This window comes from Geotrypetes seraphini, chromosome 2 (genome assembly GCF_902459505.1).
Source record: "Geotrypetes seraphini chromosome 2, aGeoSer1.1, whole genome shotgun sequence".
In the NCBI taxonomy this organism is placed as follows: domain Eukaryota; kingdom Metazoa; phylum Chordata; class Amphibia; order Gymnophiona; family Dermophiidae; genus Geotrypetes; species Geotrypetes seraphini.
Window position 1 is genome coordinate 45,648,872 of NC_047085.1, and position 27,753 is coordinate 45,676,624.

The window sequence follows — 27,753 nt, forward strand, 5'->3', positions numbered from 1 at the left end:
AGGTCTACATAGTGCCGCTGAACAACCAAAGCTAAACGGGGCGTTTTGGGAGGCGTGTCGAGGGCGGGAGTTGGGCGGGATATGGGCCGGCTTTGACTTAGTCGTACAGCATGTATAACCGAAAGTTATACAGCCCACGATCGACGGAACTTGGACGTTGTGACTAAGTCACAAAAACCCACCTAAAGTCACCAGATAAGCACTGAAAACACATAAAACAGACCCCCACACTACCCCAGTGATCAACGACCCATCACCCCCATAAAAATTTTAATCACAACTTTAAAATTCAGCCTCCAGACCATCATCACCTGGCCGCCTGGCATAGGAAAGCCTACTCGTCCAGCACAGAGGCAGCTTAAGTCGACTTGGGGGTGGGTTAGAGACTCATGGGAAGGAGGACCCATGCTCATAAGCCCCTGTAATCACTGCATTGATACTTAAACATGTGCACTGCCCTTTACACCCCTAAAACCCATTTGTAGTGGCATATAAGTGGCTCCTACAGCCATAAGGGCTATTGGGGTTGTAGATAAGTGGGTCTAGGGGATTCTGGAGGTGGTTTGGGGGGCTCACCATGACCTATAAGGGAGCTGTAGTGAGGAGAAGACATGGCACCCTTTTTGTGAAGTTCACAGCAGTGCCCTGTAAGGTACCCCACTATTTAGGTGGCATGTCTGGGTGGGCAGTCCATCACTTTGCAGACCCCTCCCATGTCCAACAGGGCTTGTTCTAGGCGTTTTGGACTTGGACGGAAATGTGGTATAAAGATGGACGATTTAGCGACTTGGACGTATAATTAGACGGCAGGACGTATAATTAGACGATTTTTGAAACGAAAAAAAGTTGGACGTATCTTTCGAAAATGTGTCTTAAGCTGTTTTTTTACTTTGGATGACTTGTGAGATGGACGTAAACGGATTTAGACGTCCCTTTCGATTATGCCCCTCCACGGATCTGCATTTGCCATAATGCATGATGAGTTGGGATACAGGAAAGTCTGCGCATGATGGGTTCCCAAACAGCTTATTGATGTACACAAGCAACAGCATGTGGAGGTTGCAACCCAGTTCCTGAGACAGTACGAAGAAGATCCAAATATTCTGGAGAGAATTGTCACTGGTGAGGAGACATGAGTGTATCACTGCAACCCGGAGAGCAAAAGACAAAGCATGATGAAGTAAAGGAAGCAGTGCTCACCTGGCTTTGGGAGCAGCCAAAAAAACTTTTTCTCTGAGGAATGCAGACACTAGTAACCACTTCAGATAGTATTTGCTCCAAGTGGGTTATTTGAGAGGAGATGAGCTCAAGGTGCAGTTCCAGCACCTTGGCAACTGCGGCCTTTAAATCACTCAGTGCTGCCTCGGTAAACTGGGACACCGTCGTGGGTGCAGCCTCCGCAATTTTGCTGTCAGTAGGCCATGCATAGTCCCGATCTTTTTTCGCCAATTTTGCTGACATAGAGGCTTGAGAGCGAGCGAGAAATTTGTCCATACAATCTGGACACTTCCCCGATTGATTCTCACCTGTTAGGGGGGGTCTAACAAATTGCAAATATGTCCATAATTGGAGAAAAGCCCTGGGGTAAGCAAGTGCATGTCTTTACGCGCTCATCGCGTCACGTGACCTCCACAGAAGCTAGTAAAACGATGCAACAAATGTATTATCTTGCAGGGGGACTATGTGGAAAAGTGATGTGTTCAATTGCTCACAGTTACTTCTGTTAAAGCCGTTAAATTTATTTTGCCTTTACTCTTTGATTTACCCTTGTATATTGATTCTATTCCTGCATTATAGCGCAATCTAATACACACACTTCTCTGAAAATAACCTGCTTTTCTTTGTAATAAAATGGCACATCTTTTTGTATCCCTCAGTAAAGAGCTTTGCTTCCAAGGAGAAAGTTCTGAATAAGTTAATATCAGAGTCCGTTAGTGTACCATGGTGAGGACACCACAGAGTTGGCCAGTTCTGCAGAAGCGCCATAGTATTTCTGTACTGGGCTAAGCCAGGCTAAAGAAATGTAGCTTTTCTTGATTTTTACCCCCCTCTTTTACTGGATTGGATTATCGGTGCTTTATATACCACATGGATCAATGTGGTTTACATTTCTCTTTCTTCAGGTACGCTTAACTATTTTCCCTACCTGTCCCTGGGGCTCACAAACTAACTACGGTACCTGGGGCACTGGACGTTTACTGCATTCCTCTCATGCCATCTAAGGGCTTCAAGGAGAGCAATGGTAGTAAAATGCATTGTGCCACATTGTCCTCTTCTCCTGTCCGAATATGTTTACAAAGCAGGACATTCAAGCCCCAGGAGGGTAAAGAGGAAGACATAACTTGAATGCTGACCTTTTCCGATTCTCAAACCATGGGATGAAGGTCAGTGATGGTATCAGATAGGATGCCATGGAGTTAACGGAACACCAATTGCAAGGATAGTGAGTATGGAAAATTAACTGGAGAAATGTGAGGGCGGAGATAGTGTCTGAGGAACAGAGCAGGAAGTAATTGGGAGGGGGAGTGAGGAGATAATTAGATTATGAAGCATGAGGGGCAGAGGTGACCAAAGGAATGTGTAGATGGGGGCAAAGGAAGAAAGTGCCTGAAGAAGATGGGGGTGTGAGTTGCAGGCAGAGAGAATGTGAGCAAGGAGATGGGCAATGCAGTGATGAAATCCAAATGAGTATGGGAGGATAGATAGAGTGAGTGATGAGATTCAAGGAGGGAAGTGGGGCAAGAAGAGATCAAACGTAATGCCATGAGCTGTGAGAGACAATCAGAGATGGAAATAGTGCTGTGGGTTGTGGATGAGGATTGGAGGTGGCAGGCAAAGAGAGTAACAATAGTAGATGATGACAGATAATGACAGTCTGTCTAACCGTCACACTCAGGAGCCAATCCAGGTCCTAAAACTTAGCAAGATCCCAAAAGGGTAAAATAGATTTTATACATTCGATTCCCCTCCTTCGAAGTCTGCCAGTGAGAAGAATCTGTGTCATGAAACACTTGGGATCTGCCAAATTACCTGTTCTCATTCCTATCTTTATTGTATTTCACTTTTTTTTTTATTATTGAAAAGACCCTAAGGGTGGTAAACCAAGTACTAATACTACTTATCCCAGAAATAAGCAGTGGATTTTCCCAAGTCCGTCTTATAAATGATTTATGGACTTTTCATTTTAGGAATTCGGCCAAACTTTGGGGGTTTTTGTTTGGTTTTTAAAACTCTGCTAAGCTAACTGCTTTTATCACATTCTATAGCAATGAATTTCAGATTTTAATTACACATTGAGGGCTACTTTTACAAAGCCACTCTATTGATTCCCATGTGGGAAACGTGATGAAGCCCATTCAGTTTTTGTGGGCTTCGCTGCATTTGTCATGCAGGAATCACTAGCATGGCTTTGTAAAAGGAGCTCTAAGTGAAGAAATGTTCTCTGATTTGTTCTAAAGCAGGGGTGTCAAAGTCCCTCCTCAAGGGCCGCAATCCAGTCAGGTTTTCAGGATTTCCCCAATGAATAAGCATGAGATTTATTAGCATACAATGAAAGCAGTGCAAATAGATCTCATGCATATTCATTGGGGAAATCCTGAAAACCCAACTGGATTGCGGCCCTCGAGGGAGGGACTTTGATTCCCCTGTTAAAGGAATCAAAAAGGTTCTGAAGTTTTAGCAGAGGTATGAGGGCTGTGGAGAGGATCTTTCCTAGGGCCGGTGCAAGCAGGAGAGGGAGGTGCCCAGTTAGGAGTGTCCAAAAGCTGCCATGACCACTTTTAACTGTTGTGCTTGTCCCGAGGAGCAGTAGGATGGACATCAAATCACAGAGCATGGACCAATCCCTCTTTCTTTTGTTGTTACTATCACTGCCTTTCATGCCTCCAAGCCCATAGCAGACATGAACAAATCACCAATGATAAGCGCTAAGGAGCCCTCAAGCCCATTTGTATTCAAAGGCCCTGCTGGCTTTTCCTTCTTTATGGTGTTATTTGTATATGCAGAGCTTAAGGTGTTTGTTACTAGAAGAATAACTGCAAATAAGTTGATTTTTGTTTCTTTTTTTTTTTCAGCCCTGAAGACTACAGAATGAAATAACAGAATAGACATGGCTAAAAGAAAATAATTAAATTTTTAAAAACCCAAACATTTTATTTTTCATGATTTGTCTTGTATGAAAAGATAGTTCTATAGCTGTTAATTTTGTAAAATACATTTTTCAGTATAACAGGAAAACATTTCTTTAAAACGTGTAAAACTACAAATCAAAAAATTTACACAATCTGCAGTGTCGATAATAGAATGAGTGTATAGCTGTGTGTCAAAAAGGTACAAACTGAGACGGTCCTGAATTTTACTACATCGCTTGTATCATTAAGGCCTCCTTTTACAAAGGTGCGCTTGCGGTTTTAGCGCACGCTAAAATACCACCCGCGCTAGCCGCTACCGCCTCCTTTTAAGCAGGCGGTAATTTTTGGACTAGCACACGCTAATCTGGTGCATGCGCTAAAAACGCTAGCGCACCTTTGTAAAAGGAGTCCTAAATCACAAATAACATCTGAAACCTGAATAATGCAAATAAAGGAAACAAGATGCTGGTGTGTATTGTGTTACAAAACGAACAGTTCTAGCAAATCAAACTTTTTGGTAATCTCTCCTCTCACTTTTACATGTACAGTGTATGAATTTTATATACAGTGGTACCTTGGATTACGAGCATAATCCGTTCCAGGAGCATGCTCGTAATCCAAAATGCTCGTTTATCAAAGCGAGTTTCCCCATAGGAAATAATGGAAACTCGCTTTGATACGTTCCCACTCCCCCCACCTCCGATAACCGGCATCGCACCCCCCCCCCCCGCTCCAACTGCCCCCCCCCCCCCCGCCAGTACAACTTAAATTTACCCACCTCCCCGTCTAGCACCAGCACTGGCACCGGCACGCAGGCACAGCTCGTGTGCCTAGAAGATCTTCCTTCTTCGGTTCATAGTCAAAGCGCGCCTTTGTCCCGGCGCGCTGTTGACCTGACACCTCCGGCTTCTGCCTGCCTGCCTGCCTGCCTTGAGCATGCATCTCGGCGAGAGGGAGAATTAGAAGTCCTTGAGCATGCGCAGATGCATGCTCAAGGCAGACAGGCAGAAGCCGAAGGTGTCAGGTCAAAAGCACGCCGGGACAAAGGCGCGCTTTGACTATGAACCGAAGCCGGAAGATCTTCTAGGCACACGAGCTGTGCTTGCGTGCCGGTGCTGGTGCTAGATGGGGAGGTAGGTAAATTTAATTTGTACTGGCGGGGGGGGGGGGGGGCGGATGGAGCGAGGGGGCCTTTGCGAGCAGGGGGAAGCGATGCCGGTTATCGGGGGGGGGGTGTGCTTGCAAATCGAGTCAACACTCGGTTTGCGAGTCAAAAGTTTGCTGAGTGTTTTGCTCGTCTTGCAAAACACTCTCAAACAGGGTTACTCGCAAACCGAGGTTTGACTGTATATCTTTCTAGGAGTGGTGATACTACTATTATTTATTATTTCTATAGCGCTGAAAGGCGTATGCAGCGCTGTACATTTTAACATACAGTAGACAGTCCCTAATTAGATAGAACATTTCAGGGTTGGAGAGGTTATAGCGGGTCTAAGTATCTGACAACAGTGAGGGGGAGTTAAGAGTTGAAAGTAGTTTCAAAAAAAGGGGGTCTTTAGCTGGGATTTGAACACTGCCAGGGACGGAGCACGACGTATTGATTCAGGCAACCTGATCCAGGCCTACGGTGCCGCAAGAAAGAAGGGAGTATATGAAAGTTGATGTCCATTCTGTCTGCACAATAAGGCGGCCAGAGCTGCGCCTGCCACTTTCTGCACCCCCGTTCAAGTGCCGGTTGATGACCGAATCTTGACTAGTTTTTGAGAGGAAGTGCAACGTATTTATTCTGTGCTTAGATCACTCTCAAAAGGTGTCTTCAGAAATTTATTGTTGACTTAATCAGCCATAAGGGTTATTAAGGTGGTATATCGTTTGGTACTGTGGGTTTTGGAGAGCTCAGCATACACCATAAGGGGGTTATGGTAGAACTGGGCCTTTTCATGTAAAGTTCACTGCAGTGCCCCGTAAGGTACCCCATTGCTCTGCTGGGATATCAGTGTGGCCACTAAAAATGCTGGCCCCTCCTACATCCCAAAGGCTTGTTTTGTGCATTTTTAGAAGTTGTTTTTTTTTTTTTTCTTTTTTCAAAAATGGTTCAAAAAGATAGATGCACCGAGGACAAGCACATCTGAGAAATGACCATTTTTGAAACAAAAAGAGATATTTTTCTGTTTCCAAAATGGCCATGTTCGCTACTTTATTTTTGTGCTTGTTCTGCAAAATGTCATATCAAAAATGCCCCACCACCTCGTTTGCTTCTGTTTTGGCTCATGAGCTCCCTGCTGACCATCTGACCCCTAACATAATGTTCCCTCCTCTCCTGATTATACCAGCAGCCTCAGCTGTTATTTGTACACACTTTTCTATGGACTGGGTGTGTGATAGACAATCTGGAACCATCATGGGCTTGCTCAGAAATGCTTTAATTTCTGCTGTTGTCATGTACAAGGTAAGAGGAAGCTCAGAGTCGAGCAATTGTGTGTGTGTGGTTGATGGATGGTGTTTTCCTGGGTCTCACCTTGCTGTCTCCAAGCTGTGTCTTCTCTTCACATCTGATCTTCAAGATCTTTCTCTCCTGTTTCTCTTCACTGCATAACAGAGCTTGCAGAACAGACTGGCTGTAACCATACCAAGCTGACTTCACCGTAGGCATGACTATCTTCCTTACCTCTTCACACAGTTCTTTCAACAGGTGCAGCTGGAAGAGGGGATGCCCGGGACCTTGTGTCCAATTGCTACTTATTTTTATATTGAACCAGTTTACCATGTAAACCCCAACACAGAAATCTACAATTGTTCTCAAGTTTGTCAAATTCACAGTAGGCTTGGAAATCCATATTCTCATGAACCTGAGAACTGTTGGAAGCCATCTACTCTGTGACATAGGTCCTATTTCCTACAGAGCTAGATCCTTGAGGAAGACACCTAATGGTAATTACAGTTCTATAGCCATAGCTTTGGCCTGTACTTAAGTCTTTGATCACTTCATTGTTTATTTATCTCCCGCCCTTATCCAGGGCAAGTTACATACTCACATAACAAAATATAGCATTACATTTAACATACAAGTCACATCAATCATGTAATCTTACAGTACATTTTGAAAAGGGATTAAGACTGTACTATTTGACAAATTCATTTCTTAACTGAAGTTTTATTCATAACAAAAATTTTATACTGTCTAAGTAATATGTTGTACTTTTACTCTCAATACTTTGTACTTCGCTGATTGTCCAGTTTCTCTTCTGTGTAAACCGCCTAGAAGTCGTTTGATTGTTGGCGGTATAGAAGAATAAAGTTATGTTATGTTATATATTATCAACAACAAACATCACTATAAAACAAATTACACTCTTACATACAGAATATAAAATTACATACAACATACAAGTTGCCTCAACGACAAACATCATTATAACCAATAAAAACTAACCAGCACCCCACACTCAACAATCTCCACTCCTCCCTAAAACAATCTCAGACCCTATATTTCATTTGACAGAACAAGTGTACTTTCTTAAAATTCTGTATAGTCTGCTGTTGACAAATATATTCTGGAAGGTTGTTCCATTCCCTGGGCCCAATACAATGGAAAACGCTATTCTTGGATGATGATGGCCTCAAGTCCCGCACAGAAGGAATTGACATCAAAATGATCAGTAGACTGAAGCAATCGCAATGACTCATGTGGCATTGCTGAGCTGTGGAAGATCGGGGCCAACAGAGATCTTAAAATCAGGATTTATTTCTAGTCCAGTAGTATGAAATGGTATGGTGGCCGTGTTAGTCCACTCTTTAAGGTAATGGGTTTTGTTTTTTTTTTAGTTTATTTCTACATACTACCTAGTTCTGTAGCAGAATTCAACATTTTTCTAATTGGACCTTATTTATTGTTGCTTCATGTCTTGCCATCACCCAGATTCTATAAAAGTCGCCTATAGTTAGGTGCCTAGATCGACACACCTGACCAATAGATGCCTAACTTACCCTCCCCACCCTTTATTAAGCCACTGTAGAAGTTTCTACCAGGGCGCTAAATGCTCTCAAGCTCATAGGAGTTCTATGAGTGTTGGAGCAGCAGTGGAGCATTTAACGCGCTGAGCCATGGTAGAAATCTCTACCGCGGCTTAGTAAAAGAGGGGGTTAATTATTTAAAAAGCTTAATCAGTGACAATAAAAAGCTTAATTGGCTTAAATTAAACTTAATTGCTAGGTGCCTAATTCAGTAGGTGCCTGCCACTTTTAGATAGGTGCCCAGTCCAAGGTGTCTACCAGAAAGTAGGCGTGGTTAAGGGTGGATTGTGGGCATGTTTTGCATGTAGGTGCCTAAATTAGACTGAGGTGCTGGTATTTAGGCCATAAATAGGGGGCAACTAAGGACTTGATGCCTACTGGAGCTAAAGTCCAACAAACAGCGCCTGACTCATGACTAATATATACTATGTGATGCATTCCTCTACAACTATGTTTTAGGTGTCAGTTGTAGTTCACCAGCTTTTGTAGCTTCTCCTGAACCTACATAATGCATCACTCCCCCCACCCTTCCCAACCAATGTTTACATTACAGGATTCGCCTCCAACAGCTTGAAGAGTTTTGTTTGCTCCTCTATCAGCCATACAACCTTAAGAACCTGAAAACATAAGAATTTTCCATACTGAGACAGACCAAAGGTCCATCAAGCCTAGTATTCTGTTTCCAACAGTTGCCAACTCAGGTCCCAAGTAACTAGCAGAAACCCATATAGCAGCAACATTCTAGAGCTGGTATTGTAACATAAGACCATAAGCCGTGTCTCTGCTGGGTCAGACCTGAGGTCCATCATGCCCAGCAGTCTGCTCACGCAGCGGCCCATCAGGTCAGGACCTGTATACTAGCCCTCTATCTATACCCTTCTATCTCCTTTTCCTTCAGAAAATTGTCCAATCCCTTCTTGAACTCCAATACTGTACCCTGTCCTATCACACCCTCTGGAAGCACGTTCCAGGTGTCCACCACCCATTGGGTGAAGAAGAACTTCTTAGCATTGGTTCTGAATCTGTCCCCTTTTAATTTTTCGGAATGCCCTCTCTTTCTTGTAGTTGTCAAAAGTTTGAAGAATCTGCCCCTCTCCACTTTCTCTATGCCCTTCGGGATCTTATAAGTCTATCATATCCCCTCTAAGTCTCCGCTTCTCCAGCGAAAAAAGCCCCAGTCTCTCTAATCTTTCAGCGTATGAAAGGTTTTCCATACCTTTTATCAAATGTGTCGCTCTCTTCTGAACCCTCTCGAGTATCGCCATATCCTTCTTTAGGTACGGTGACCAATATTGGACGCAGTACTCCAGATGCGGGCGCACCATCGCCCGATACAACAGCAGGATAACTTCTTTCATTCTGTTTGTAATACCCTTCTTGATTGTGATGTCATGATGCCTCATTTCACCAATGCCTAAGAGCCAACCTCATCAGTGAAGTCACAATGGCTTGATTGTCCTATACTTGACTCACATAAGAATCGGCAATTATCTCTTTAGTTGCCACAGACATCTGCTTCCTGCGTGTATGAGGCATTAGGATGGATGTGTGAGGTGTGTGAATTTAAAAGGTAGGGGAATGTGTGTGTGGGGGGGGAGGGTGATGATTGTAGGACTATGTGAATTTGTGTGGAGGGATGTAATTATGTGAGTTTCTATAGGGGAATAGGATGACAGGTGATTGAAAATAGGGATGTGAGTATGGGGGAAGAAAGAAATTAAGCTATGTGTAGGTGGGCAAACTAGATGGGCCATTTGGCCTTTATCTGCCATCATGTTTCTATGTGAGAGGAGATGTACACGTGTGAGGTGTAGATATATGTGGGGGAGTTATGGGTTTAGAAGTAATCTGTATTAGGTGCAGAGGTGTACGAATGTGTGAGGTGTATCTCTGGAAATGTGATGGAGGTGGCTTTGAAATTGTTGCCAGCTGCTTCAGTTCTTTTTCACTGTCCTTTTGCTACTAAGAACATAAGAATAGTCTTACTGGGTCAGACCAAAGGTCCATCAAGCCCAGTAGCTTGTTCTCATGGTGGCCAATCCAGGTCACTTGTACCTGGCCAAAACCCAAGGAGTGGCTTCCCCCCATGTCTTTCTCAATAACAGACTATGGACTTTTCCTCCAGGAACTTGTCCAAATCTTTCTTAAAACCAGCTACGCTATCCGCTCTTACCACAACCTCTGGCAATGTGTTCCAGAGCTTAACTATTCTCTGAGTGAAAAAAAATGTCCTCTTGGTTTTAAAAGTATTTCCCTGTAACTTCATCGAGTGTCCCATAGTCTTTGTAATTTTTGACAGCATGAAAAATCAATCTGTTCTACCCCACTCAGGATTTTGTAGACTTCAATCATATCTCCCCTCAGCCATCTCTTCCAAGCTGTTTTAGTCTTTCCTCATACGAGAGGAGTTCCATCCTCTACCATCTTGGTCACTCATCTTTGAACCTTTTTTAGCGCCACTATATCTTTCTTGAGATAAGGAGACCAGAATTGAACCAGATGAGGTTGCACCATGGAGTGATATAGGGGCATTATAACATTCTTAGTCTTTGTTAACCATCCCTTTTTAAAATAATTCATAGCATTTTTGGGCCACCGCCGCACATTGGAAAGAAGGGTTCATGTATTGTCTATGATGATACCCAGATCCTTTTCTTGGTCGTTACCCCCAAGGTGGACCCTAGCATCCGATAACTATGATTCAGGTTATTCTTCCCAATGTGTATCACATTGCATTTGTCCACATTAAATTTCATCTGCCATTTGGACGCCCAGTCTTCCAATTTCCTAAGGTCTATCTGCAATTTTTCACAATAAAGTGCTGGAAGGGTGAATTTGGGGGACTTTGGAATGGAACAGTAGTCATCTTATGTTTCTCCAAGAAAGCAATGGGATTTATTTTTTTATTTTTTTTTTGAGGTTTGGTTCTCTGAAATACTGATCAAATGTTTCTCATTTTCAAATCCATCCAAGATATTCACATTTTCTTCCCACATGCCATAGTTAGTGAAGTTCAGTCCCTGTTTTGGGGAGTTATTGTTGGAAAGCCTATCAAAATAACAAGTAACTTGTGAAGCCCAGATTCCAAATTACCAGTAGGGTGATCATATTTCTCAAAGCCGCATAACTCTTCAACATACAGATGTTCTTCATATAAAATTGGCCTCAAGGTTACAAGAAACTAGAACCACCCAAATGGACAGATCTTTGAAAATATTCACTAACCGTAAAGTATTCTTTTTCTTAATAGAAACCAATACAAAAAAAAAGCAGAAAATTAAAATAATAATAACCAAGCACACTTCCACTTTTCATCACCGCACAGACCTGCAAAACACCACTGAGGTGGTTTATGACAATACAGGTCTGTGCAGTGTGTTCACATCCTGAAGCAGCCATGAATGTGAAACACTGGCGATCATCGGTGTGACAAACGTTTCCTAACGTAGATAAGCCTGTTATTTATTAATCTTTGGAATTTCAGTGGATTTATTTGCATTGCACAGAACACCAATTTAATTTGTATACAAAGAGGATTTTTAAAGCCTATGAGGTTTACCCTGCTATACCTGTCACTGTAGGGTGGAGGTTGGGATCTGAGTCTTTTTCCTCCTCATTTTTCATTTTATTGACTGCTTTTCTCCTCTGGGCATTTGTTGCAGTGCCACTGTATTAGTGTTTATTTAGAAGTACGTACCAGCTTTGTTTCTGAAGACAAGTAGAAGTATGTGTTCTTTCGATGCTGTGATGCAGGATTAGGCCTCTAATAGATAAGGTACAGTGTATTCAGGACTACCCCCGACCAACCTCGAAGAAACAATTGCGGGGATTTCTGGGACTTTTGGGATATTATAGGAGATTTATCCCCGAGTTTGCTACTAGAGCCACCCCATTAACCAACATGTTGAAAAAGGACAGTCCCGACAAGTTACCATGGGGGTCCGTTAGTGTGGAGGCTTTTCAGGACTTGAAGGGAAGTCTTTGTAAACAACCAGTACTAACAGCGGTAGATTTCAATAAGCCTTTCACTCTACAGACAGATGCTTCCGGGTGTGGTTTGGGGGCCATTCTCAGTCAGGAGAAACAGGGTATGGAACACCCCATCTTATATCTGAGCAGGAAATTGCACCCTAACGAGAGAAACTATGCGGTAGTGGAATTAGAATGTCTGGCTGCAAAGTGGGCAATGCAGACCTTAGTGCACTACCTAGAGGAACGGCCATTTACTTTAGTTACGGATCATGCAGCTTTGAAATGGTTAGGCACTATGAGAAATAATAATGCTCGTCTCACACGGTGGTACCTAGCGCTACAAACCTTTAGATTCACTGTGGTACACCGTCCAGGTAGCCTGAACACTAATGTTGACATTCTTTCCCGTATCCCAGAAAACACCTCGAATACTCGTGCTTATCAGGATAAGCATCCTTTAAGGGTAGGGGTATGTGACCAGGCAGACACGATGCCTGCCAGGGTCCCTGGTAGTTCAGGAAAAAAAGTAAAAATGAAAACCCGAGGTGGAATCAGGAAGGTCCATGTAAATCCTGAGACTGATAATTTAGCCTGTGACCACCAGAGGGAGCCTGATTTATGTAATGAAGAATTGGGTGATTCATCCCCGAGCTACCACTGGGGGAGCTCAAGAGGCCCCTGGAACACTGCTGAGTCACCCAGAGTAGGGCGTTGCCCCAGAGTACTTAAGCCAGCAGTGGAGAACAGACAAGCAGGCCAGCTAGGGAGAGGGTTTAAACCTTTTCTCCCTAGAGAGTCCCCTGGGCCAAGCAGGAGCAACCAACCTTCACCCATGGAGCTGCTAGAGGCTGGACAAGCTGAGGAGCTGTTATTTCCAGGAGAACAGCCCATGGAGTATGAGGAGAGTCTGACAGAGTATGCTCCTGATGTTTCTGAAGCCATGCAGGTGGGCTGGGCTTTCACCTATGAACAGTGAGTTGTGAGTTTTGCTCTGGACTGTTTGGGGACTATTTTTGTTGTGAAAGCTAGGAGGGTGATTTGTTGGGAGAGGTTTTGCTAACACCCTGGGAGGGAATTTTTGAAAGCCTGTCTAGAGGCTTTAATTTGCAAAACCTGACACTCTCCTGTCCTGGCAGTGAATTGAACTGGCCAGAGGCTTTAATGAACTTTGAGCACTAGTGTTACTGAATAAGTGCCATGAACTGTTTTTTTTTTTGTGTGTTTTTGAAACTGCCTGCCTGGGAGCAGTCAGAACTAGCTCTGAGGAGAGCTGAACTCTCAGACACAGCTGTGACTAAATCATTGCTGAGAGCAAGCCAAGGACTTTATTGTATGCTGTTTGTTTGCTTGCTTATTTTGATATTTTGTTTGCTGCTGTTTGGGAACATTCTGACAAGTTTGGCAGCTGTATCATGAACTACTTACCTTCAGGAAGGAATGAGTAAAATTGATTTATTTCCTATGAACTTCAATTGTTGTGTTTTGTTTTGGGATTTTTCGTTCCTGTTGAAAACAGTTCAGTCCTGCAGGGTGACTCCATTTCGGGTCACACACTGGTATGCTATTTTGTAGTAACCACTGAGAGTGCTATTGAGCCCTGTCCTGGGCTACAGTGGGCTACAATATCCTCATAAGAACATAAGAAGTGCCGCTGCTGGGTCAGACCAGTGGTCCATCATGCCCAGCAATCCGCTCATGCGGCAGCCCTCCGGTCAAAGACCAGCATCCTGAGACCAGCCCAACTAGCGCATGTTCCTATTCAGCAGGAACTTGTCTAACTTTGTCTTGAATCCCCTGAGGGTGTTTTCCCCTATGACAGACTCCTGAAGAGCGTTCCAGTTTTCCACCACTCTCTGGGTGAAGAACTTCCTTACATTTGTATGGAATCTATCCCCTTTCAACTTTAGAGAGTGCCCTCTCGTTCTCCCTACCTTGGAGAGGCTGAACAACTTATCACTAAGTCTATCCCCTTTAGTATCTTGAATGTTTTGATCATGTCCCCTCTCAATCTCCTCTGTTCGAGGGAGAAGAGGCCCAGTTTCTCCAATCTTTCATATTTCTCATCCTTTCATGTACTCCTACAAAAGTGTAAAGGAAGGGCCCATACACATCTCAAATATGTAGCTAATGTCACTGTCTTTGGTGAAAAAAGAAAACCCAAACAAAACAAAATTTTAAAAACACATGTAAAACAACTTGTCTCTGAGTACAAGTAGGCATAATATTCTCACTTGTGGGTGATGTAATCCACGGAACCCAGTATGGGACATTACCAACTATGCTGTCACTTTAAATCTTTAGGCAGTGCCCATACCTTAAGCATGCCAGTGTCTTCCTGCCTAATATTGGCTCATGGGACCATCAGTTCTTTATTTTCTGTAGAGCTGAGAAACTGTGTCTTCAGTTCTCAGCACATCAAAACTTTTTCCATTCTTTCGTGCCTTCCTGTACTTATTTTTCATTGTTTTCCTCATATTTTGTTTTTATCCTGTTCCAGTATAATAACCGAGTTTGGTTTATCTTTGTCTACTTTTTATTTTTTGGGTCTTCAAGCCACTCCAAAGTTCTTATTTCCTCCTGGAAGCATCGATCATTTTCAGCATCCTAGTTACTTGACCTCCTCAGGTCATTAAGTTCTAGTCAGTGAATAAAGGATCAATAAATGGGTGAGGTATAATGAAATTTCAGACATAAAATTTTAAAGGAAATCCTGTGGTTAATAGGTAACCAATGTTCTTCCTTCAATGAGGGGGTTACATGGTCATATTTCCTAGAATTTTGTTATCAGTTTAATTGCCTTGTTCATCACAGTGTAACCATTTAGTGGTTGCTTCTTATGTAATTATAGGGTTAGATACAATACAGGCCAAACTGAACAAATCTAAGACAAGAATATTGTGGTTTGGACATTACTCGCTACCAAGCACAGAGCTAAAACTGTCCACTGGTAAAAGTCTAAAGAGAGAGTCTAAAACTAGACTCGAAATTAACCTTCAACACACGCATTACCACTCTAGTGAAAAAATTCTTCTTTAAGATAAGACATGTGAGGACAATAAGACCAACCCTGACCGAAACCAATTTCTGGATAGTAGTACAATCTGTCCTAACACCATACCTGGACTATTGCAACTCACTATATGGTGGCATTACAGAAAAAGAATGCAAGAGACTTCAACTACTACAAACACAGCTGCAAGATTAATTCTAAAAAGGAACCGATACGAGAGGGCAAGTCCACTATTAGAGCAACTACATTGTCTACCAATGAAAAAAGGATCCAGTTTCCAGATAGCCTGCATGGTCCACAAAGCAATCTATGGTGAGAAATCAGAGGGACTAACTTCTGGCATTAAAGTCCCACATTCCTTCTTCAACTCATGCACTACTCAACACTACAAACTATCCTTCCCATCTCAACAAGTACGGTGAAAGAAGATATTCAAAACTACCTTTGAATATCAGGGACCTCTCATTTGAAACAAACTGCCATTACACCTAAGACAACCCAACAACTACTTTGAATTATAGAAGAAACTAAAGACATATCTCTTCTCACTATAGTCACTTTCCTACCCCTCACTCATTCCTTCTAAACCAAACGTTCTTGCCAACAATGTAACTTATGAACTTGATCTAAATCTTTTTGTAAACCGCAGAGATTACTTGCAGAAAATTGTAGTATATAAAACTCTTAGTATATAATATATACTAATATATTATATATACTATACAATTATATACTAATATATAGTATATAATTGTAGTATATAAAACTCCTTTTACTAAGCTGCGTTAGGGCATTAACGCAACGAATAGCGCGTGTTGAATTTCCGCGTGCACTAGACCTTAATGCCAGCATTGAGCTGGCATTAGTTCTAGCTGCATAGCGTGTGGTAATATCCTGCATGCACTAAAAATGCTAGCACACCTTAGTAAAAGGAGCCCTTGGGCCCAAATTCTGTAAACGGCATCCGGATTGTAGGCAACGGTAGGCGTCCTACTGCTGTCTAACCAGCCAATTGGGATGCACATTTTTTTTTTAAACTCCTGAGACAGGCAGCCCACATTGGCGGTGCTTCCGGGTGCCTAGGGAGGCCCACATGCCCACCTAAGCTCCCCTAAGGCTAGGCATGGGCGTGGTTTGCTCTGGAAGTAGCCTTGGGTGAACCTAAGGCCGTATGTATCTCCCTAGTCCAGTGGGAGATGCGTACAATGTAGGCCAAACTAAACTGGCAGGAGGGTGCCCAATCCCTTTTGCCGGAAAACTCCCCACCCAAATGAAACCGGCAGGCCCACCTGTCGGAATGAGGTGGACCTGCCCCTTCCCGGTGAATTGTGGGATTCACCAGGGAGGGGCATAACGCCTGATTGGCCTAGGTGTCTAAGGCCTGCCCATAGGAGGGGCATTAGGCACGGGCCAACCAGAATCTTCAGTAGGCCAATGTGTCTGCCCATGGGTGGGATCTTAGGCACATCGGCCTACCAAAGATTCTGGTTGGCCCAGGTGCCTAAGGCTCCTGCTATGGGTGGGGCCTTAGGTGATTGGGCCAATCAGTCCTTAGGCTTCTCCCTGGTACATCCCCACCTCATTCTGATGGTGGAATGAGGTTCACTTTATTATTTAACCAAAACAAAGAAATTGACACTGAGATATCCACAGAGAAGAAAATCGAAGAGAAACCAAAAGACACTGTGGAGAGACGATGTTCCTGAAATGGACTTTATTGAAAATTTAAAAGTTCCACAAGTTAACATAAACAGTTCACATAGAAATAAAATGGTCCACATAGAAACCTTGAGGACCTAATCTGCTAGCAGCATGGGACCCAACATGGTCCCTGATAGTCCTAAGGTAGTAGATATGTGGAATAAACAGTCCAAAAGAGCATATGCGTGGAACTCTGCAGAGAACGCACTGCATATTGCTATTGGTTTATGCAGCGTGTTCTCTGCGGAGTTCCACGCATTTGCTCTTTTGGACTGTTTATTCCAAGTATCTACTACCTTAGGAATATCAGGGACCCCTGAAGAAGACTATCTTCTCGAAACACGGACCGTGTTGGGTCCCATGCTCTCAGCAGATTAGGTCCTCAAGGTTTTTATGTGGACCATTTTATTTCAATGTGGACTGTTTATGTTGACTTGTAGAACTTTTAAATTTTCAATAAAGTCCATTTCAGGAACATCGTCACTCCAAAGTGTCTTTTGGTTTCACTTTGTTATTCTGCAGCAGCTTTAGGATGCAGATAATTCATATTGCATCTTCTTGCAAAATGACCCACCCGTTGTACACCTTGGTCACTAGTATTTTTTAAGAACAATTGTAATTGATGCAGGATGTTCACGTGCACAGTTAATTTTTATTTTTTTCACAAAAAACACATGGCAATCTGACCATAATAATTTACCATTTATGCTGGTGTAACATTATGCATGCCATGAATGGGTTCTATTGAAAGAAATCCCAGAAAGAAAACAAAGAAAGTTTCAAGTTTTCAACCAATCAGGGACAACGTAATGGTTTCACAGCTGGATTCAGTTGGTTCACTTTATTAACAAATCAAATTACTCTTTGACACTGTCCAAAACACATCTGCATATATCGAAAACATTTATTTCAGAAAACTATTCCTGGAGGGTTTCACATTATATCCCATTGCCCAATTTCCTTAGAAATAAACCACTTAGTTACTTATTTGGTCCCATGATGTTATACTACACAACAGTTTCCAAAAATGTATAATGGAATTCAAATGTGTGGGTTCTTTAATAGCACCAGTCCATTAATATACACAATTAACAATTGCTTGTCATGCAATTATTGTTAGACATGAAATGAATAATCTTCAATTCTATATTAAAAAAATATCTCTCCACGTGGGTGAGGTTTTGGCATTGCTTTTCATTTATTTATTTACTTGTTTTGGCATCTCTGAGTCTGTAAACATTTTCAAACTGATGTTTTGTGCTATCCTACAAAAAGAAAAAAAAAATCCCAACCTAGTCTCCATATAAAACCAAATATGAAAGCCATTTCTCTTCAAGAGTCTTTTGTCTTCTTCCTCTTTAGCAGTGAATATACAGCACGTTTTCTTGACGTGTCCCGCGAGACGCGGTTCATTCCTGGCGATCTTATTTCAAAGGCTTCTCTCTCTTCTTGCACAGGGGTAAACTCTGGTTGTACAGGACCAGGATCTGGATAGGAGGGTTGGGGATATGGGGCTGGACGGGGGTAGGATCCATGAATTATATAACTCTCTTGGTCTCCATCATAAAGGTCTTCGGGATCATATATTTGGTAGGTGTTATGTGGTAACTGTACTACAGGGATATCTTGATCTGTTGGCTCACTGTATCCACCTTAACCCACCACCACCAAAAGCATTTATATGGTTAGCATAGAAGGAGGAGGGAGCAAAAAAAATTAAAATAATCATTATGAAACTGAAATATTACAAAACTATTTTTTTTTAATAGCAAATTTTCTTTCTTTATAATATATTATTCAAATTTAAAATAAAAACAAAACAAAGATTGGAGAGTACTTATCTGCTGACAGCAATGCCAGAAATAACCACCAGAGGCAGTAATAATGATATTTACACTTTTATAGAACATCATTGCACTAATGATGGTTCAACAGTGTCTTAAGGACCCTGCAATTCGTTATAATGCAAGACTGAAGAGAAGGGAACTTAATCCTGGTATGCATGAACGATTGATGGAGAATGGTGGTCAATAGTCTCGGGAAGCAGCACGAAGGACTGCTCGGGATCCAGTTCAGAAAAGATGAATGAAGCCAGAATCCATATTTTTTTCATTTCAGGGCTAATAGCCATTATATCGAATTATGTCTTAATATCGGGAAAGAGTGATAGGGGAGGGGGTATGAAAATAGGAAGAGATGAACAACAAAGAAAAACACAGAAATCAGTACACACAAAACCTAAATTGCATACTTCAAACAATCTGCACCGTATATATGCGTGGTTCTAGCTAACCCACCACATTTAGGGCCCCTTCTACAAAGCCGCGGCAGCGATTCTCCAGCGGCAAATGCACCGAAGCCCATGGGAATTGAATGGCTTTGTAAAAGGAGCCCTTATTTATTAGCTCATGTTAAAGGTTAAAATACACACACACACACGCTTATGTCATAATGCTGATTCAATGGTTTCCATTGCCCTCGTACTGAGATATAAAGAAACAGTACAGACAGGCATATAGTTCACATACTTTTGAGCCCTTTTACTAAAACGTAGCATGAGCTAATGGAATTAGCACATGCTAAATGCTAAGAAGCATTTAGCATGCATTAATTCCATTAGTGCATTCTAAGCTTTGGGGGAAAAAAAGCTCCTTAATAATTTATTTACATGATTAATGCTCAACGTATTCAGTTTTCTTTTTCAAATTAATGCATTTATAGCGCATGCACTCTGTGCATAATTTGAATAATGCAATCAAGATGGAGCTTTACCACCAGACAAAATATTAGTACAAACACCACAGCAAAAAACTTAAAGTAGCAGTATCGGAGGGAAAAAAGCTTAAACAAGTTGTTCATTAAAAACAACTAATATACTATGTTAATTTTTTTGTCCCAATTTACATTATATACTTGAAATAATAGGTTTATAGTTTTTTTTTCAGTTGCTTTTGCTCAGCTATTTGAAACAGTTATCCACCAAATTCTATAAGTGGCATAAGAACATAAGAATAGCTATACTGGATCAGACCTATGGTCCATCTACATTATCCTGTCTTCATGGAGGCCAGTCCAAGTCATAAGTTCCTGGCAAAATCCCAAATAATGGCAGCATTCTGTGCCATCGATCTAGGGCAAGCAGAGGCCTCTCCCATGTCTGTCCCAACAGCAATTTATGGACTTTTCTTCCAGGAACTTGTCCAAACCTTTTTTTAAAACCAGCTACATTAACCGCTCTTGCCTCATCTTCTGGCGCCTAAAGTTCCATTGGGATCAGAGGTATAGACTAGAGGCCGGTTATGTGCATAACTTACCCCCCTTACACAAAAGCACGGAAGAGATTTTTAGCGTCGGCTGGTGCCCTGAATGCTCTACGCTGCTCCGACGCTCATAGGAACTCTATGACTTTTGGAGCAGCGCAGAGCATTCAGCGCGCCAGCCGACACTAAAAACCTCTTCCGTGCTTTTGTAAAGGGGGGGGCTAATTAGTGAATTTGGGGCTAAATTGGCTCTTAATTGGCAATAAGTACCAATCATTGGCCTTGACAAGCATTAATTGGCAGTTACGCGCAATAACTACTATTCATCTTTTCTTTAACTGCCATAAGTTGCTGTTCTGCTGTATAAGTTGTGGGCCCAAAATCTTAACGCGTGCAACTGCAAGGGTGCATGGACCTGGGAGGATCATGGGCATGATCACGTTATTCCTTTTCTGATTAAATCGCACTGGCTTCTCAATGGCCACCACATCACTTATAAAATTTTATTATTAGTATTCAAAACCCTTGATACTAACGAATCCCAATTAACTAATAAATCACTTATTCCTTATAGCACGTCGCACTCCCTTCGGTCTACTAACCAAAAACTCTTAGTGGTTCCCTCCCTGAAAATTATTGGAACTCGATGACAAGATATGTTCTCGGTGATGGCTCCACAACTTTGGAACACTTTACCTCAGCAATTGAGAGAGGGAAATAATTTGAGTCATTTTAAAAGTAATTTAAAAAGCTTTCTTTTTAAAGATACTTTTAATCCATAAATTATGTTTAAAAAATTTTACATTATCATCTTCCCCCTCCTAATGTTTCTTGTTTCTTATTTCCCATTTATGGTTCTCTTCTGTACCCTAAAAATATTAAATTGTTCCGCCTTTTTTTTTTTTTTTTTTACCTATTGTTTCGGTCGGTCTGTATGTCTGTTGGTCTTAACTACTGTTTTAAAAAATTTTAAGCATTATGTTAAAATAAATGTTATTTTTTTGTTGTAATTTGCTTAGTAACAATGACATTAAGCGATTCATCAAATTAAAATAAAACTTGAAACTTATGCACGCTGGTTATGGACTACTGGAATACTGTCACCTTTGCGCCTAACTGGGTGAGCATTTACACCAGCCATTGAGCTAGCATCATAGTACTTGCGTCTAAAGTTAGATGCATAAATATGTCATGCGTGAATTTTTGCTTAGGGTGCATCATCTCAGCGCCAAACTTTAGGCAATTTATAGAATTACCCTTTATAAGCAATGTTACTTCTAAACTGTGTAGGAGTCCTCTAACTTCACCAAAGTTGCAAATTGATCACGTATGTTCCAAGTAGCCAGACCTTTACTATGGAATTCGGTTCCAGGTTCTATCCATCTGATCTCAGATTTTTGGGGGGCATTTTGGAAAAGTTTGAAAACCTATTTTATTTCGACTTGCCTTTTCAAATTTGGCTGCTTTGTAATCTTGTAATTGCTTGGCTTTTTATTTTAAGGTATATATGTAAGTTGTTTATTGTATGCTGTTATTTTAATAATCTGCTATGTTCTGTTTTATTATGTACTAGCTGATAACCGGCGTTGCCCGGATATTTATTTATCCCAAAATGTCCAACCCCCTACATGTCCCACCCCCCTATGTCCCACATGTCCCACCCCCCACGTTACCCCCCCCCCACATGTCCCAACCCCCTACCCTCCACATGTCCCAAAGGAATGTCCCTCTCTATGGGGCTGAACTTAGACTTAAACGGCATTGGGAGTGTCGGTATTCATCTCTGCGAGCCCGAAAACTATGGGTTGGACATTAATATCTGTCGCTTTTGATAATTTTAACATATCACCCTCTTCCCACCCCCACAGTATTTTACCCCGTCCCACCTGCACAATATTTTTCCCCAGATAGTAAGTCATATGTGTACCAAGTTTGGTTGAAATCTCTCCATGCGTTTCAGAGTTATGGTGAGTATTCATCTGTGAGCCCGAAAACACTATGGGGTAGATACTAAAATCTGTCATTTTCAATCATTTTTACATATCCCCCCTTCCCACCCCCACAGTGTTTGTCCTCAGATAGTAAGTAATGTGTATGTCAAGTTTGGTTGAAATCTGTCCATGCATTGAAGAGTTATGCTGGAACATACATACATACACACACACACATATATTCAAATTATAATGTGAAATATTTAAAAAAATGAATACAATACAACTAACGCAAAACTTGATTATAAACAACATTTTTAGTTTCACCTCCAGGAGCAAGAACATAAAATCTTGGGTGAACCCACCCTTGAGCAAGCAACATAGAGTTGTGGGCCGCGAGACCCCCAGAACATATCACCCCAGGTAGTGAGGGATCTGCATACCAAGTTTCGTTCAAATCGGTCAAGCCGTTTTTGAATTACTGTGAGAATGGCAGCTTTTTACATTTTTTCCATTGACATGAATGGGTGAAATCTGATTTTCTGTTTATAGCTCCGCCCACGTGTGCAGGTGGGCTGCGAGACACCCAGAACATATCACCCCAGGTAGTGAGGGATCTGCATACCAAGTTTCGTTCAAATCGGTCAAGCCGTTGTTGAATTACTGTGAGAATGGCAGCTTTTTACATTTTTTCCATTGACATGAATGGGTGAAATCTGATTTTCTGTTTGTAGCTCCGCCCACGTGAGCAGGTGGGCCGCGAGACTCCCAGAACATATCACCCCAGGTAGTGAGGGATCTGCATACCAAGTTTCGTTCAAATCGGTCAAGCCGTTGTTGAATTACTGTGAGAATGGCAGCTTTTAACATTTTTTTCCATTGACATGAATGGGTGAAATCTGATTTTCTGTTTGTAGCTCCGCCCACGTGTGCAGGTGGGCCGCGAGACCCCCAGAACATATCACCCCAGGTAGTGAGGGATCTGCATACCAAGTTTCGTTCAAATCGGTCAAGCCGTTTTTGAATTACTGTGAGAATGGCAGCTTTTTACATTTTTTCCATTGACATGAATGGGTGAAATCTGATTTTCTGTTTGTAGCTCCGCCCATGTGTGCAGGTGGGCCGCGAGACCCCCAGAACATATCACCCCAGATAGTGAGGGAGCTGCATACCAAGTTTCGTTCAAATCGGTCAAGCCGTTTTTGAATTACTGTGAGAATGGCAGCTTTTTACATTTTTTCCATTGACATGAATGGATGAAATCTGATTTTCTGTTTTTAGCTCCGCCCACGTGTGCAGGTGGGCCGCGAGACCCCCAGAACATATCACCCCAGATAGTGAGGGAGCTGCATACCAAGTTTCGTTCAAATCGGTCAAGCCGTTTTTGAATTACTGTGAGAATGGCAGCTTTTTACATTTTTTCCATTGACATGAATGGGTGAAATCTGATTTTCTGTTTGTAGCTCCGCCCACGTGTTCAGGTGGGCCGCGAGACCCCCAGAACATATCATCCCAGGTAGTGAGGGATCTGCATACCAAGTTTCGTTCAAATCGGTCAAGCCGTTTTTGCGTGATCGCGGCACATACACACATACCTCCGATTTTATATATATAGATGTAATGTTTTGTTTTAATTATGTATGTATCATTGTTATCCGCATAGATGATTGATATGTGGGCAACAAGTGTTTTAAATAAATAAACTTCATTCCTGCCAGTGAGGGGTGAGGCTTCAATACTGTGTTTTCAATTTCTAGGGGCAGGCAGCATAGCTATAAATTTACTTACCATTGAAAATGTGCTACTGAGACAGCACCCTCCAGTGGAAGGAATGTACATGGAGGACTCTGGCACAGCTTAGAAGGAACCTTGCTTATGAGTCTAAGGGGCACGTTTACTCAAGCATGCTAAGCAGTTAGCACTGAATTCGCATGCACATTTATCTATATATATAAAATCGGATGTATGTATGTGCCGCGATCACACAAAAACGGCTTGACCGATTTGAACGAAACTTGGTATGCAGATCCCTCACTACCCGGGATGATATGTTCTGGGGGTCTCGCGGCCCACCTGCACACGTGGGCGGAGCTACAAACAGATAATCGGATTTCACCCATTCATGTCAATGGAAAAAATGTAAAGAGCTGCCAACGCAAAAACGGCTTGCCCGATTTGAACGAAACTTGGTATGCAGATCCCTCACTACCTGGGGTGATATGTTCTGGGGGTCTCGCGGCCCACCTGCACACGTGGGCGGAGCTACAAACAGAAAATCAGATTTCACCCATTCATGTCAATGGAAAAAATGTAAAAAGCTGCCATTCTCACTGTAATTCAAAAACGGCTTGACCGATTTGAACGAAACTTGGTATGCAGATCCCTCACTACCTGGGGTGATATGTTCTGGGGGTCTTACGGCCCACCTGCACACATGGGCGGAGCTACAAACAGAAAATCAGGTTTCACCCATTCATGTCAATGGAAAATATGTAAAAAGCTGTCATTCTCACAGTAATTCAAAAACGGCTTGACCGATTTGAACGAAACTTGGTATGCAGATCCCTTACTACCTGGGGTGATATGTTCTGGGGGTCTCGCGGCCCACAACTCTATGTTGCTTGCTCAAGGGTGGGTTCACCCAATAATTTATATGTTCTTGCTCCAGGAGGTGAAACTAAAATTGTTGTTTATAATCACGTTTTGCGTTAGTTGTATTGTATTCATTTTGTCAAATATTTCACATTATAATTTGAATATTGTACTTTTTATTAAGCTGTAAAAAAATAATTTAATTCACCACTATAAAGTATCCTTATTTGAATCCATTTACAGTGTTATTGCTATAATTAAATACCCGTGCAACGCCGGGGCATCAGCTAGTACAGCAATAAAGTGAAAACCAATATACCAATAAAAAATGCTCCACTTAAACTCTTGCTATACTTATCAGGGGTATACAGTAACTTCGTATGTCTTGTAAACTACTATAAAGAAATACAGTAAAATGGAAAGAAAAAGCTTTACAAAGCATTTTATGGCTTGTTAGGCCTATGAGGCTTTTCCCTTCCATTGTAGTTATTGATTTCAAGCAGTTTTAATAGTAACCGTTACTGCACTGGCGTAAGAGTGCATGCTAATTCACACCTACAGTGCATGCTAAATGACACCTACAGTTAAGTGCCTAGACCGGTGCACCTAGCCAATCTAGGACCTAACTTAATTGGCTTAATCGGCACTGTTAATTGAACAGCGCCATTGAAAATAATTTTTAAACTTTTAATTAGCTAGTAGGCGCCTACCTCAAAGTCGCTATTCATCACAACATCATGATTCAACACCTCAACATTGATCTACATCCAAGTGTCGAGCTTTCATGTCTTGATGTCAAACTTCTCGATGTCATTCACCTCATGCCTTTAAATCAAGGTATACTTCCCGAGCCTCCTCTCGACGTTCGACATCTCCATTGAGGTACTCTTGATGCACATCTCCTTCACAGTCTTGATGGTCTTTACACAGTCCGTGGACCATTTGACATAGTCTAATGCTTCTTTGAACTCTACTCAAGACTCCTGTTCATATTCCATATGAATGGGAAGAGCCAGACCCATTTGCCTGATTAACTCCATAAAAGAGAAACTTTCAGGTGGGGATCTTCTCCTAGGGAGAGGAGGTGAAGGATCCAATGAAATTCCATAAGACTCCTCAACAGAGAAGTCAATGTCAGATATATGGAGAGAGAGTTCTGAGTCAGTGTCCTCGATATGATGTCTAGTACAACGAGATATCTGAAGTCTTTAATTCAGCAAGTGCCAAAGTTCCAGTAATACCTTTCTTCTGACCAATAGGAAGCTTTCTATCACCTCATCAAAGATTTTTTTGGAACTAGAAAATAAATGGTGGGGTCTACCTTTGATGCTTTTGACATCTCATTTAGAACATCAGCAGTTTCTATTGCTATGCACAGGCAGGCATGGCTCCATGTTTCCAACCTTGAGCCCAATGTCCAAGACCATCTGTCAAACATACCTTGTATGGGGATAACCTTTTTGGAGATAGAATAGAGGAAGCTACTGAAAAAATAAAAAAGCATACTGACTTTATGACAACATTGTCCAAAGCATAATTTACACAGCAGTCACAAAAATACGTTGCTTCTTATCAACCACAATCTTATTATCAATCCATGCATCGTTTTTCTCAGCCTGCCTCATTTTCATGCCAATTTTCTCATAGATGCCATCTTCAAAGAGACATCAAAAACAAAGTCTCAGCTGTCTTTCTCATAGAGAGCTTAGCCACTGTCTTTCTCTCTCTTCCAAAACAGTTACCAGTGGTGGGTCAAATCTACCATTTTTATCCATGCTGGACCCACATAACAGTCAAATGGGTCCTTCAGGTAGTATCTTGAGGATATGCTCTTCGCCTTCTGAAAAAAGCCTCCATCCCACCCTCCAAAAGAATCTACTTTCAACTCACTCCAGAAATATCTGCTTCACCAGGAGCTCTTAGTCCTTCTTCACCTCAATGCAATACAACCAGTTCCACCAAAGGAGAGGGGCAGATGGTTCTACTCCAAATACTTTCTGATTCTGAAAAGGATCAGAGATCTCAGTTCAATATTATATCTCCATGTGCTCAACAAATATTTAGTGAAGGAGAGATTTCACATGATTTCTGATACCCCTGCTAGAAAAGAATGAATGGGTTTTCTCTCTAGATTTAAAAGAAGCCTACATTCATATTCCAATCTTACCAGCCCACAGAAAATTCCTATGATTTTGAGTGGGATCTTGACACTTCCAGTACAGAGTCCTGCTGTTCAGCTTTGCTCTGCTCCGAGAGTCTTCACCAAGTGTCCAATCATAGAGCTGCGACTTTGCACAACTATGGGTTTCATGTCTACCCATACTTAGTCAAAGCTTTCATGTCTACCCATGACTAGTTAGTCAAAGTTTTCTCACCATCTCTGGCTCATCAGGTTACCACTTCTACGATTCATGTCCTAGAACTCTTGGGCTTCATAGTCAACTACCTGAAATCACAATGCTCTCTGGCTCAGAAACAACAGTTCATAGGAGCCTTCTTAGACTCCATCCAAAGTCAAGTTTTCCTACCTGAACAGATGCTCAACAATCTCCTACACCTCTGCCAGACAGTCTCATCACAAACATATCTTAAGGCAAGACACATGTTACGCCTTTTATGTCACATCTATGTCTATCCACCATACACATAGTTCTATTTGCATGCCTTCACCTCAGAGTGCCACAGTAGACTCTATGCTCCCAATAGATTTAGGCTACAGACTCCATGTCTTCGAGTCACCCCAGAATTTCAGCAATTGCTTCACTGGTGGCTCAACCCATCCGATCTTTCCAGAGGCCTACTATTCAACTTCCTCTCCACTAAAAAGTCCTCACAACAGATACTTCACTTCTCGGTTGGGGAGCTCATCTAGACGGCCTCAGCACTCAGGGGATCTGGTCTCCTCACGAGAAAACACTACAAATCAACCTACTAGAATAAAGAGCGATCTGCAATACCCTGTTCACCTTTCAGGATTGCTTGCAAAATCATGTAGTTCTCATGCACACTGACAATCAAGTACCCATGTATTACATAAACAAGGTGACACAGGCTTTCATTTCCTTTGCCAAAAAGCCATCCACATTTGGACTTGGGCAATTGCTCACATCTTCCTCAATACAGTATATCTAGCAAAGAAAGAA

At 42.0% G+C, this 27,753-nt stretch overlaps 2 protein-coding genes across 4 annotated transcripts in view; one reads left to right on the top strand and one right to left on the bottom strand.

Annotated features, from left to right (window-relative positions):
* The window catches only part of MRPL13 (mitochondrial ribosomal protein L13), a 66,922-nt gene extending 62,773 nt beyond the window's left edge, over nucleotides 1-4,149 (top strand). For both annotated transcript variants that reach the window (XM_033933249.1, XM_033933250.1), the window contains exon 7: nucleotides 4,074-4,149. In XM_033933249.1, coding sequence (XP_033789140.1) covers nucleotides 4,074-4,098 — 25 coding nt within the window. In that variant the 3' untranslated portion in view covers nucleotides 4,099-4,149. The remainder of the gene's footprint in view (nucleotides 1-4,073) is intronic.
* A 13,500-nt stretch (nucleotides 4,150-17,649) lies between these two features.
* COL14A1 (collagen type XIV alpha 1 chain) overlaps nucleotides 17,650-27,753 on the bottom strand; it is a 393,953-nt gene continuing 383,849 nt past the window's right edge. Inside the window, exon 48 of one of the 2 annotated variants that reach the window (XM_033933023.1) lies at nucleotides 17,650-18,479. In XM_033933023.1, the coding sequence (XP_033788914.1) occupies nucleotides 18,160-18,479 (320 nt within the window). In that variant the 3' untranslated portion in view covers nucleotides 17,650-18,159. Of the gene's footprint in view, nucleotides 18,974-27,753 lie in introns of both variants that reach the window. The other variant, XM_033933024.1, reaches the window with a different exon arrangement.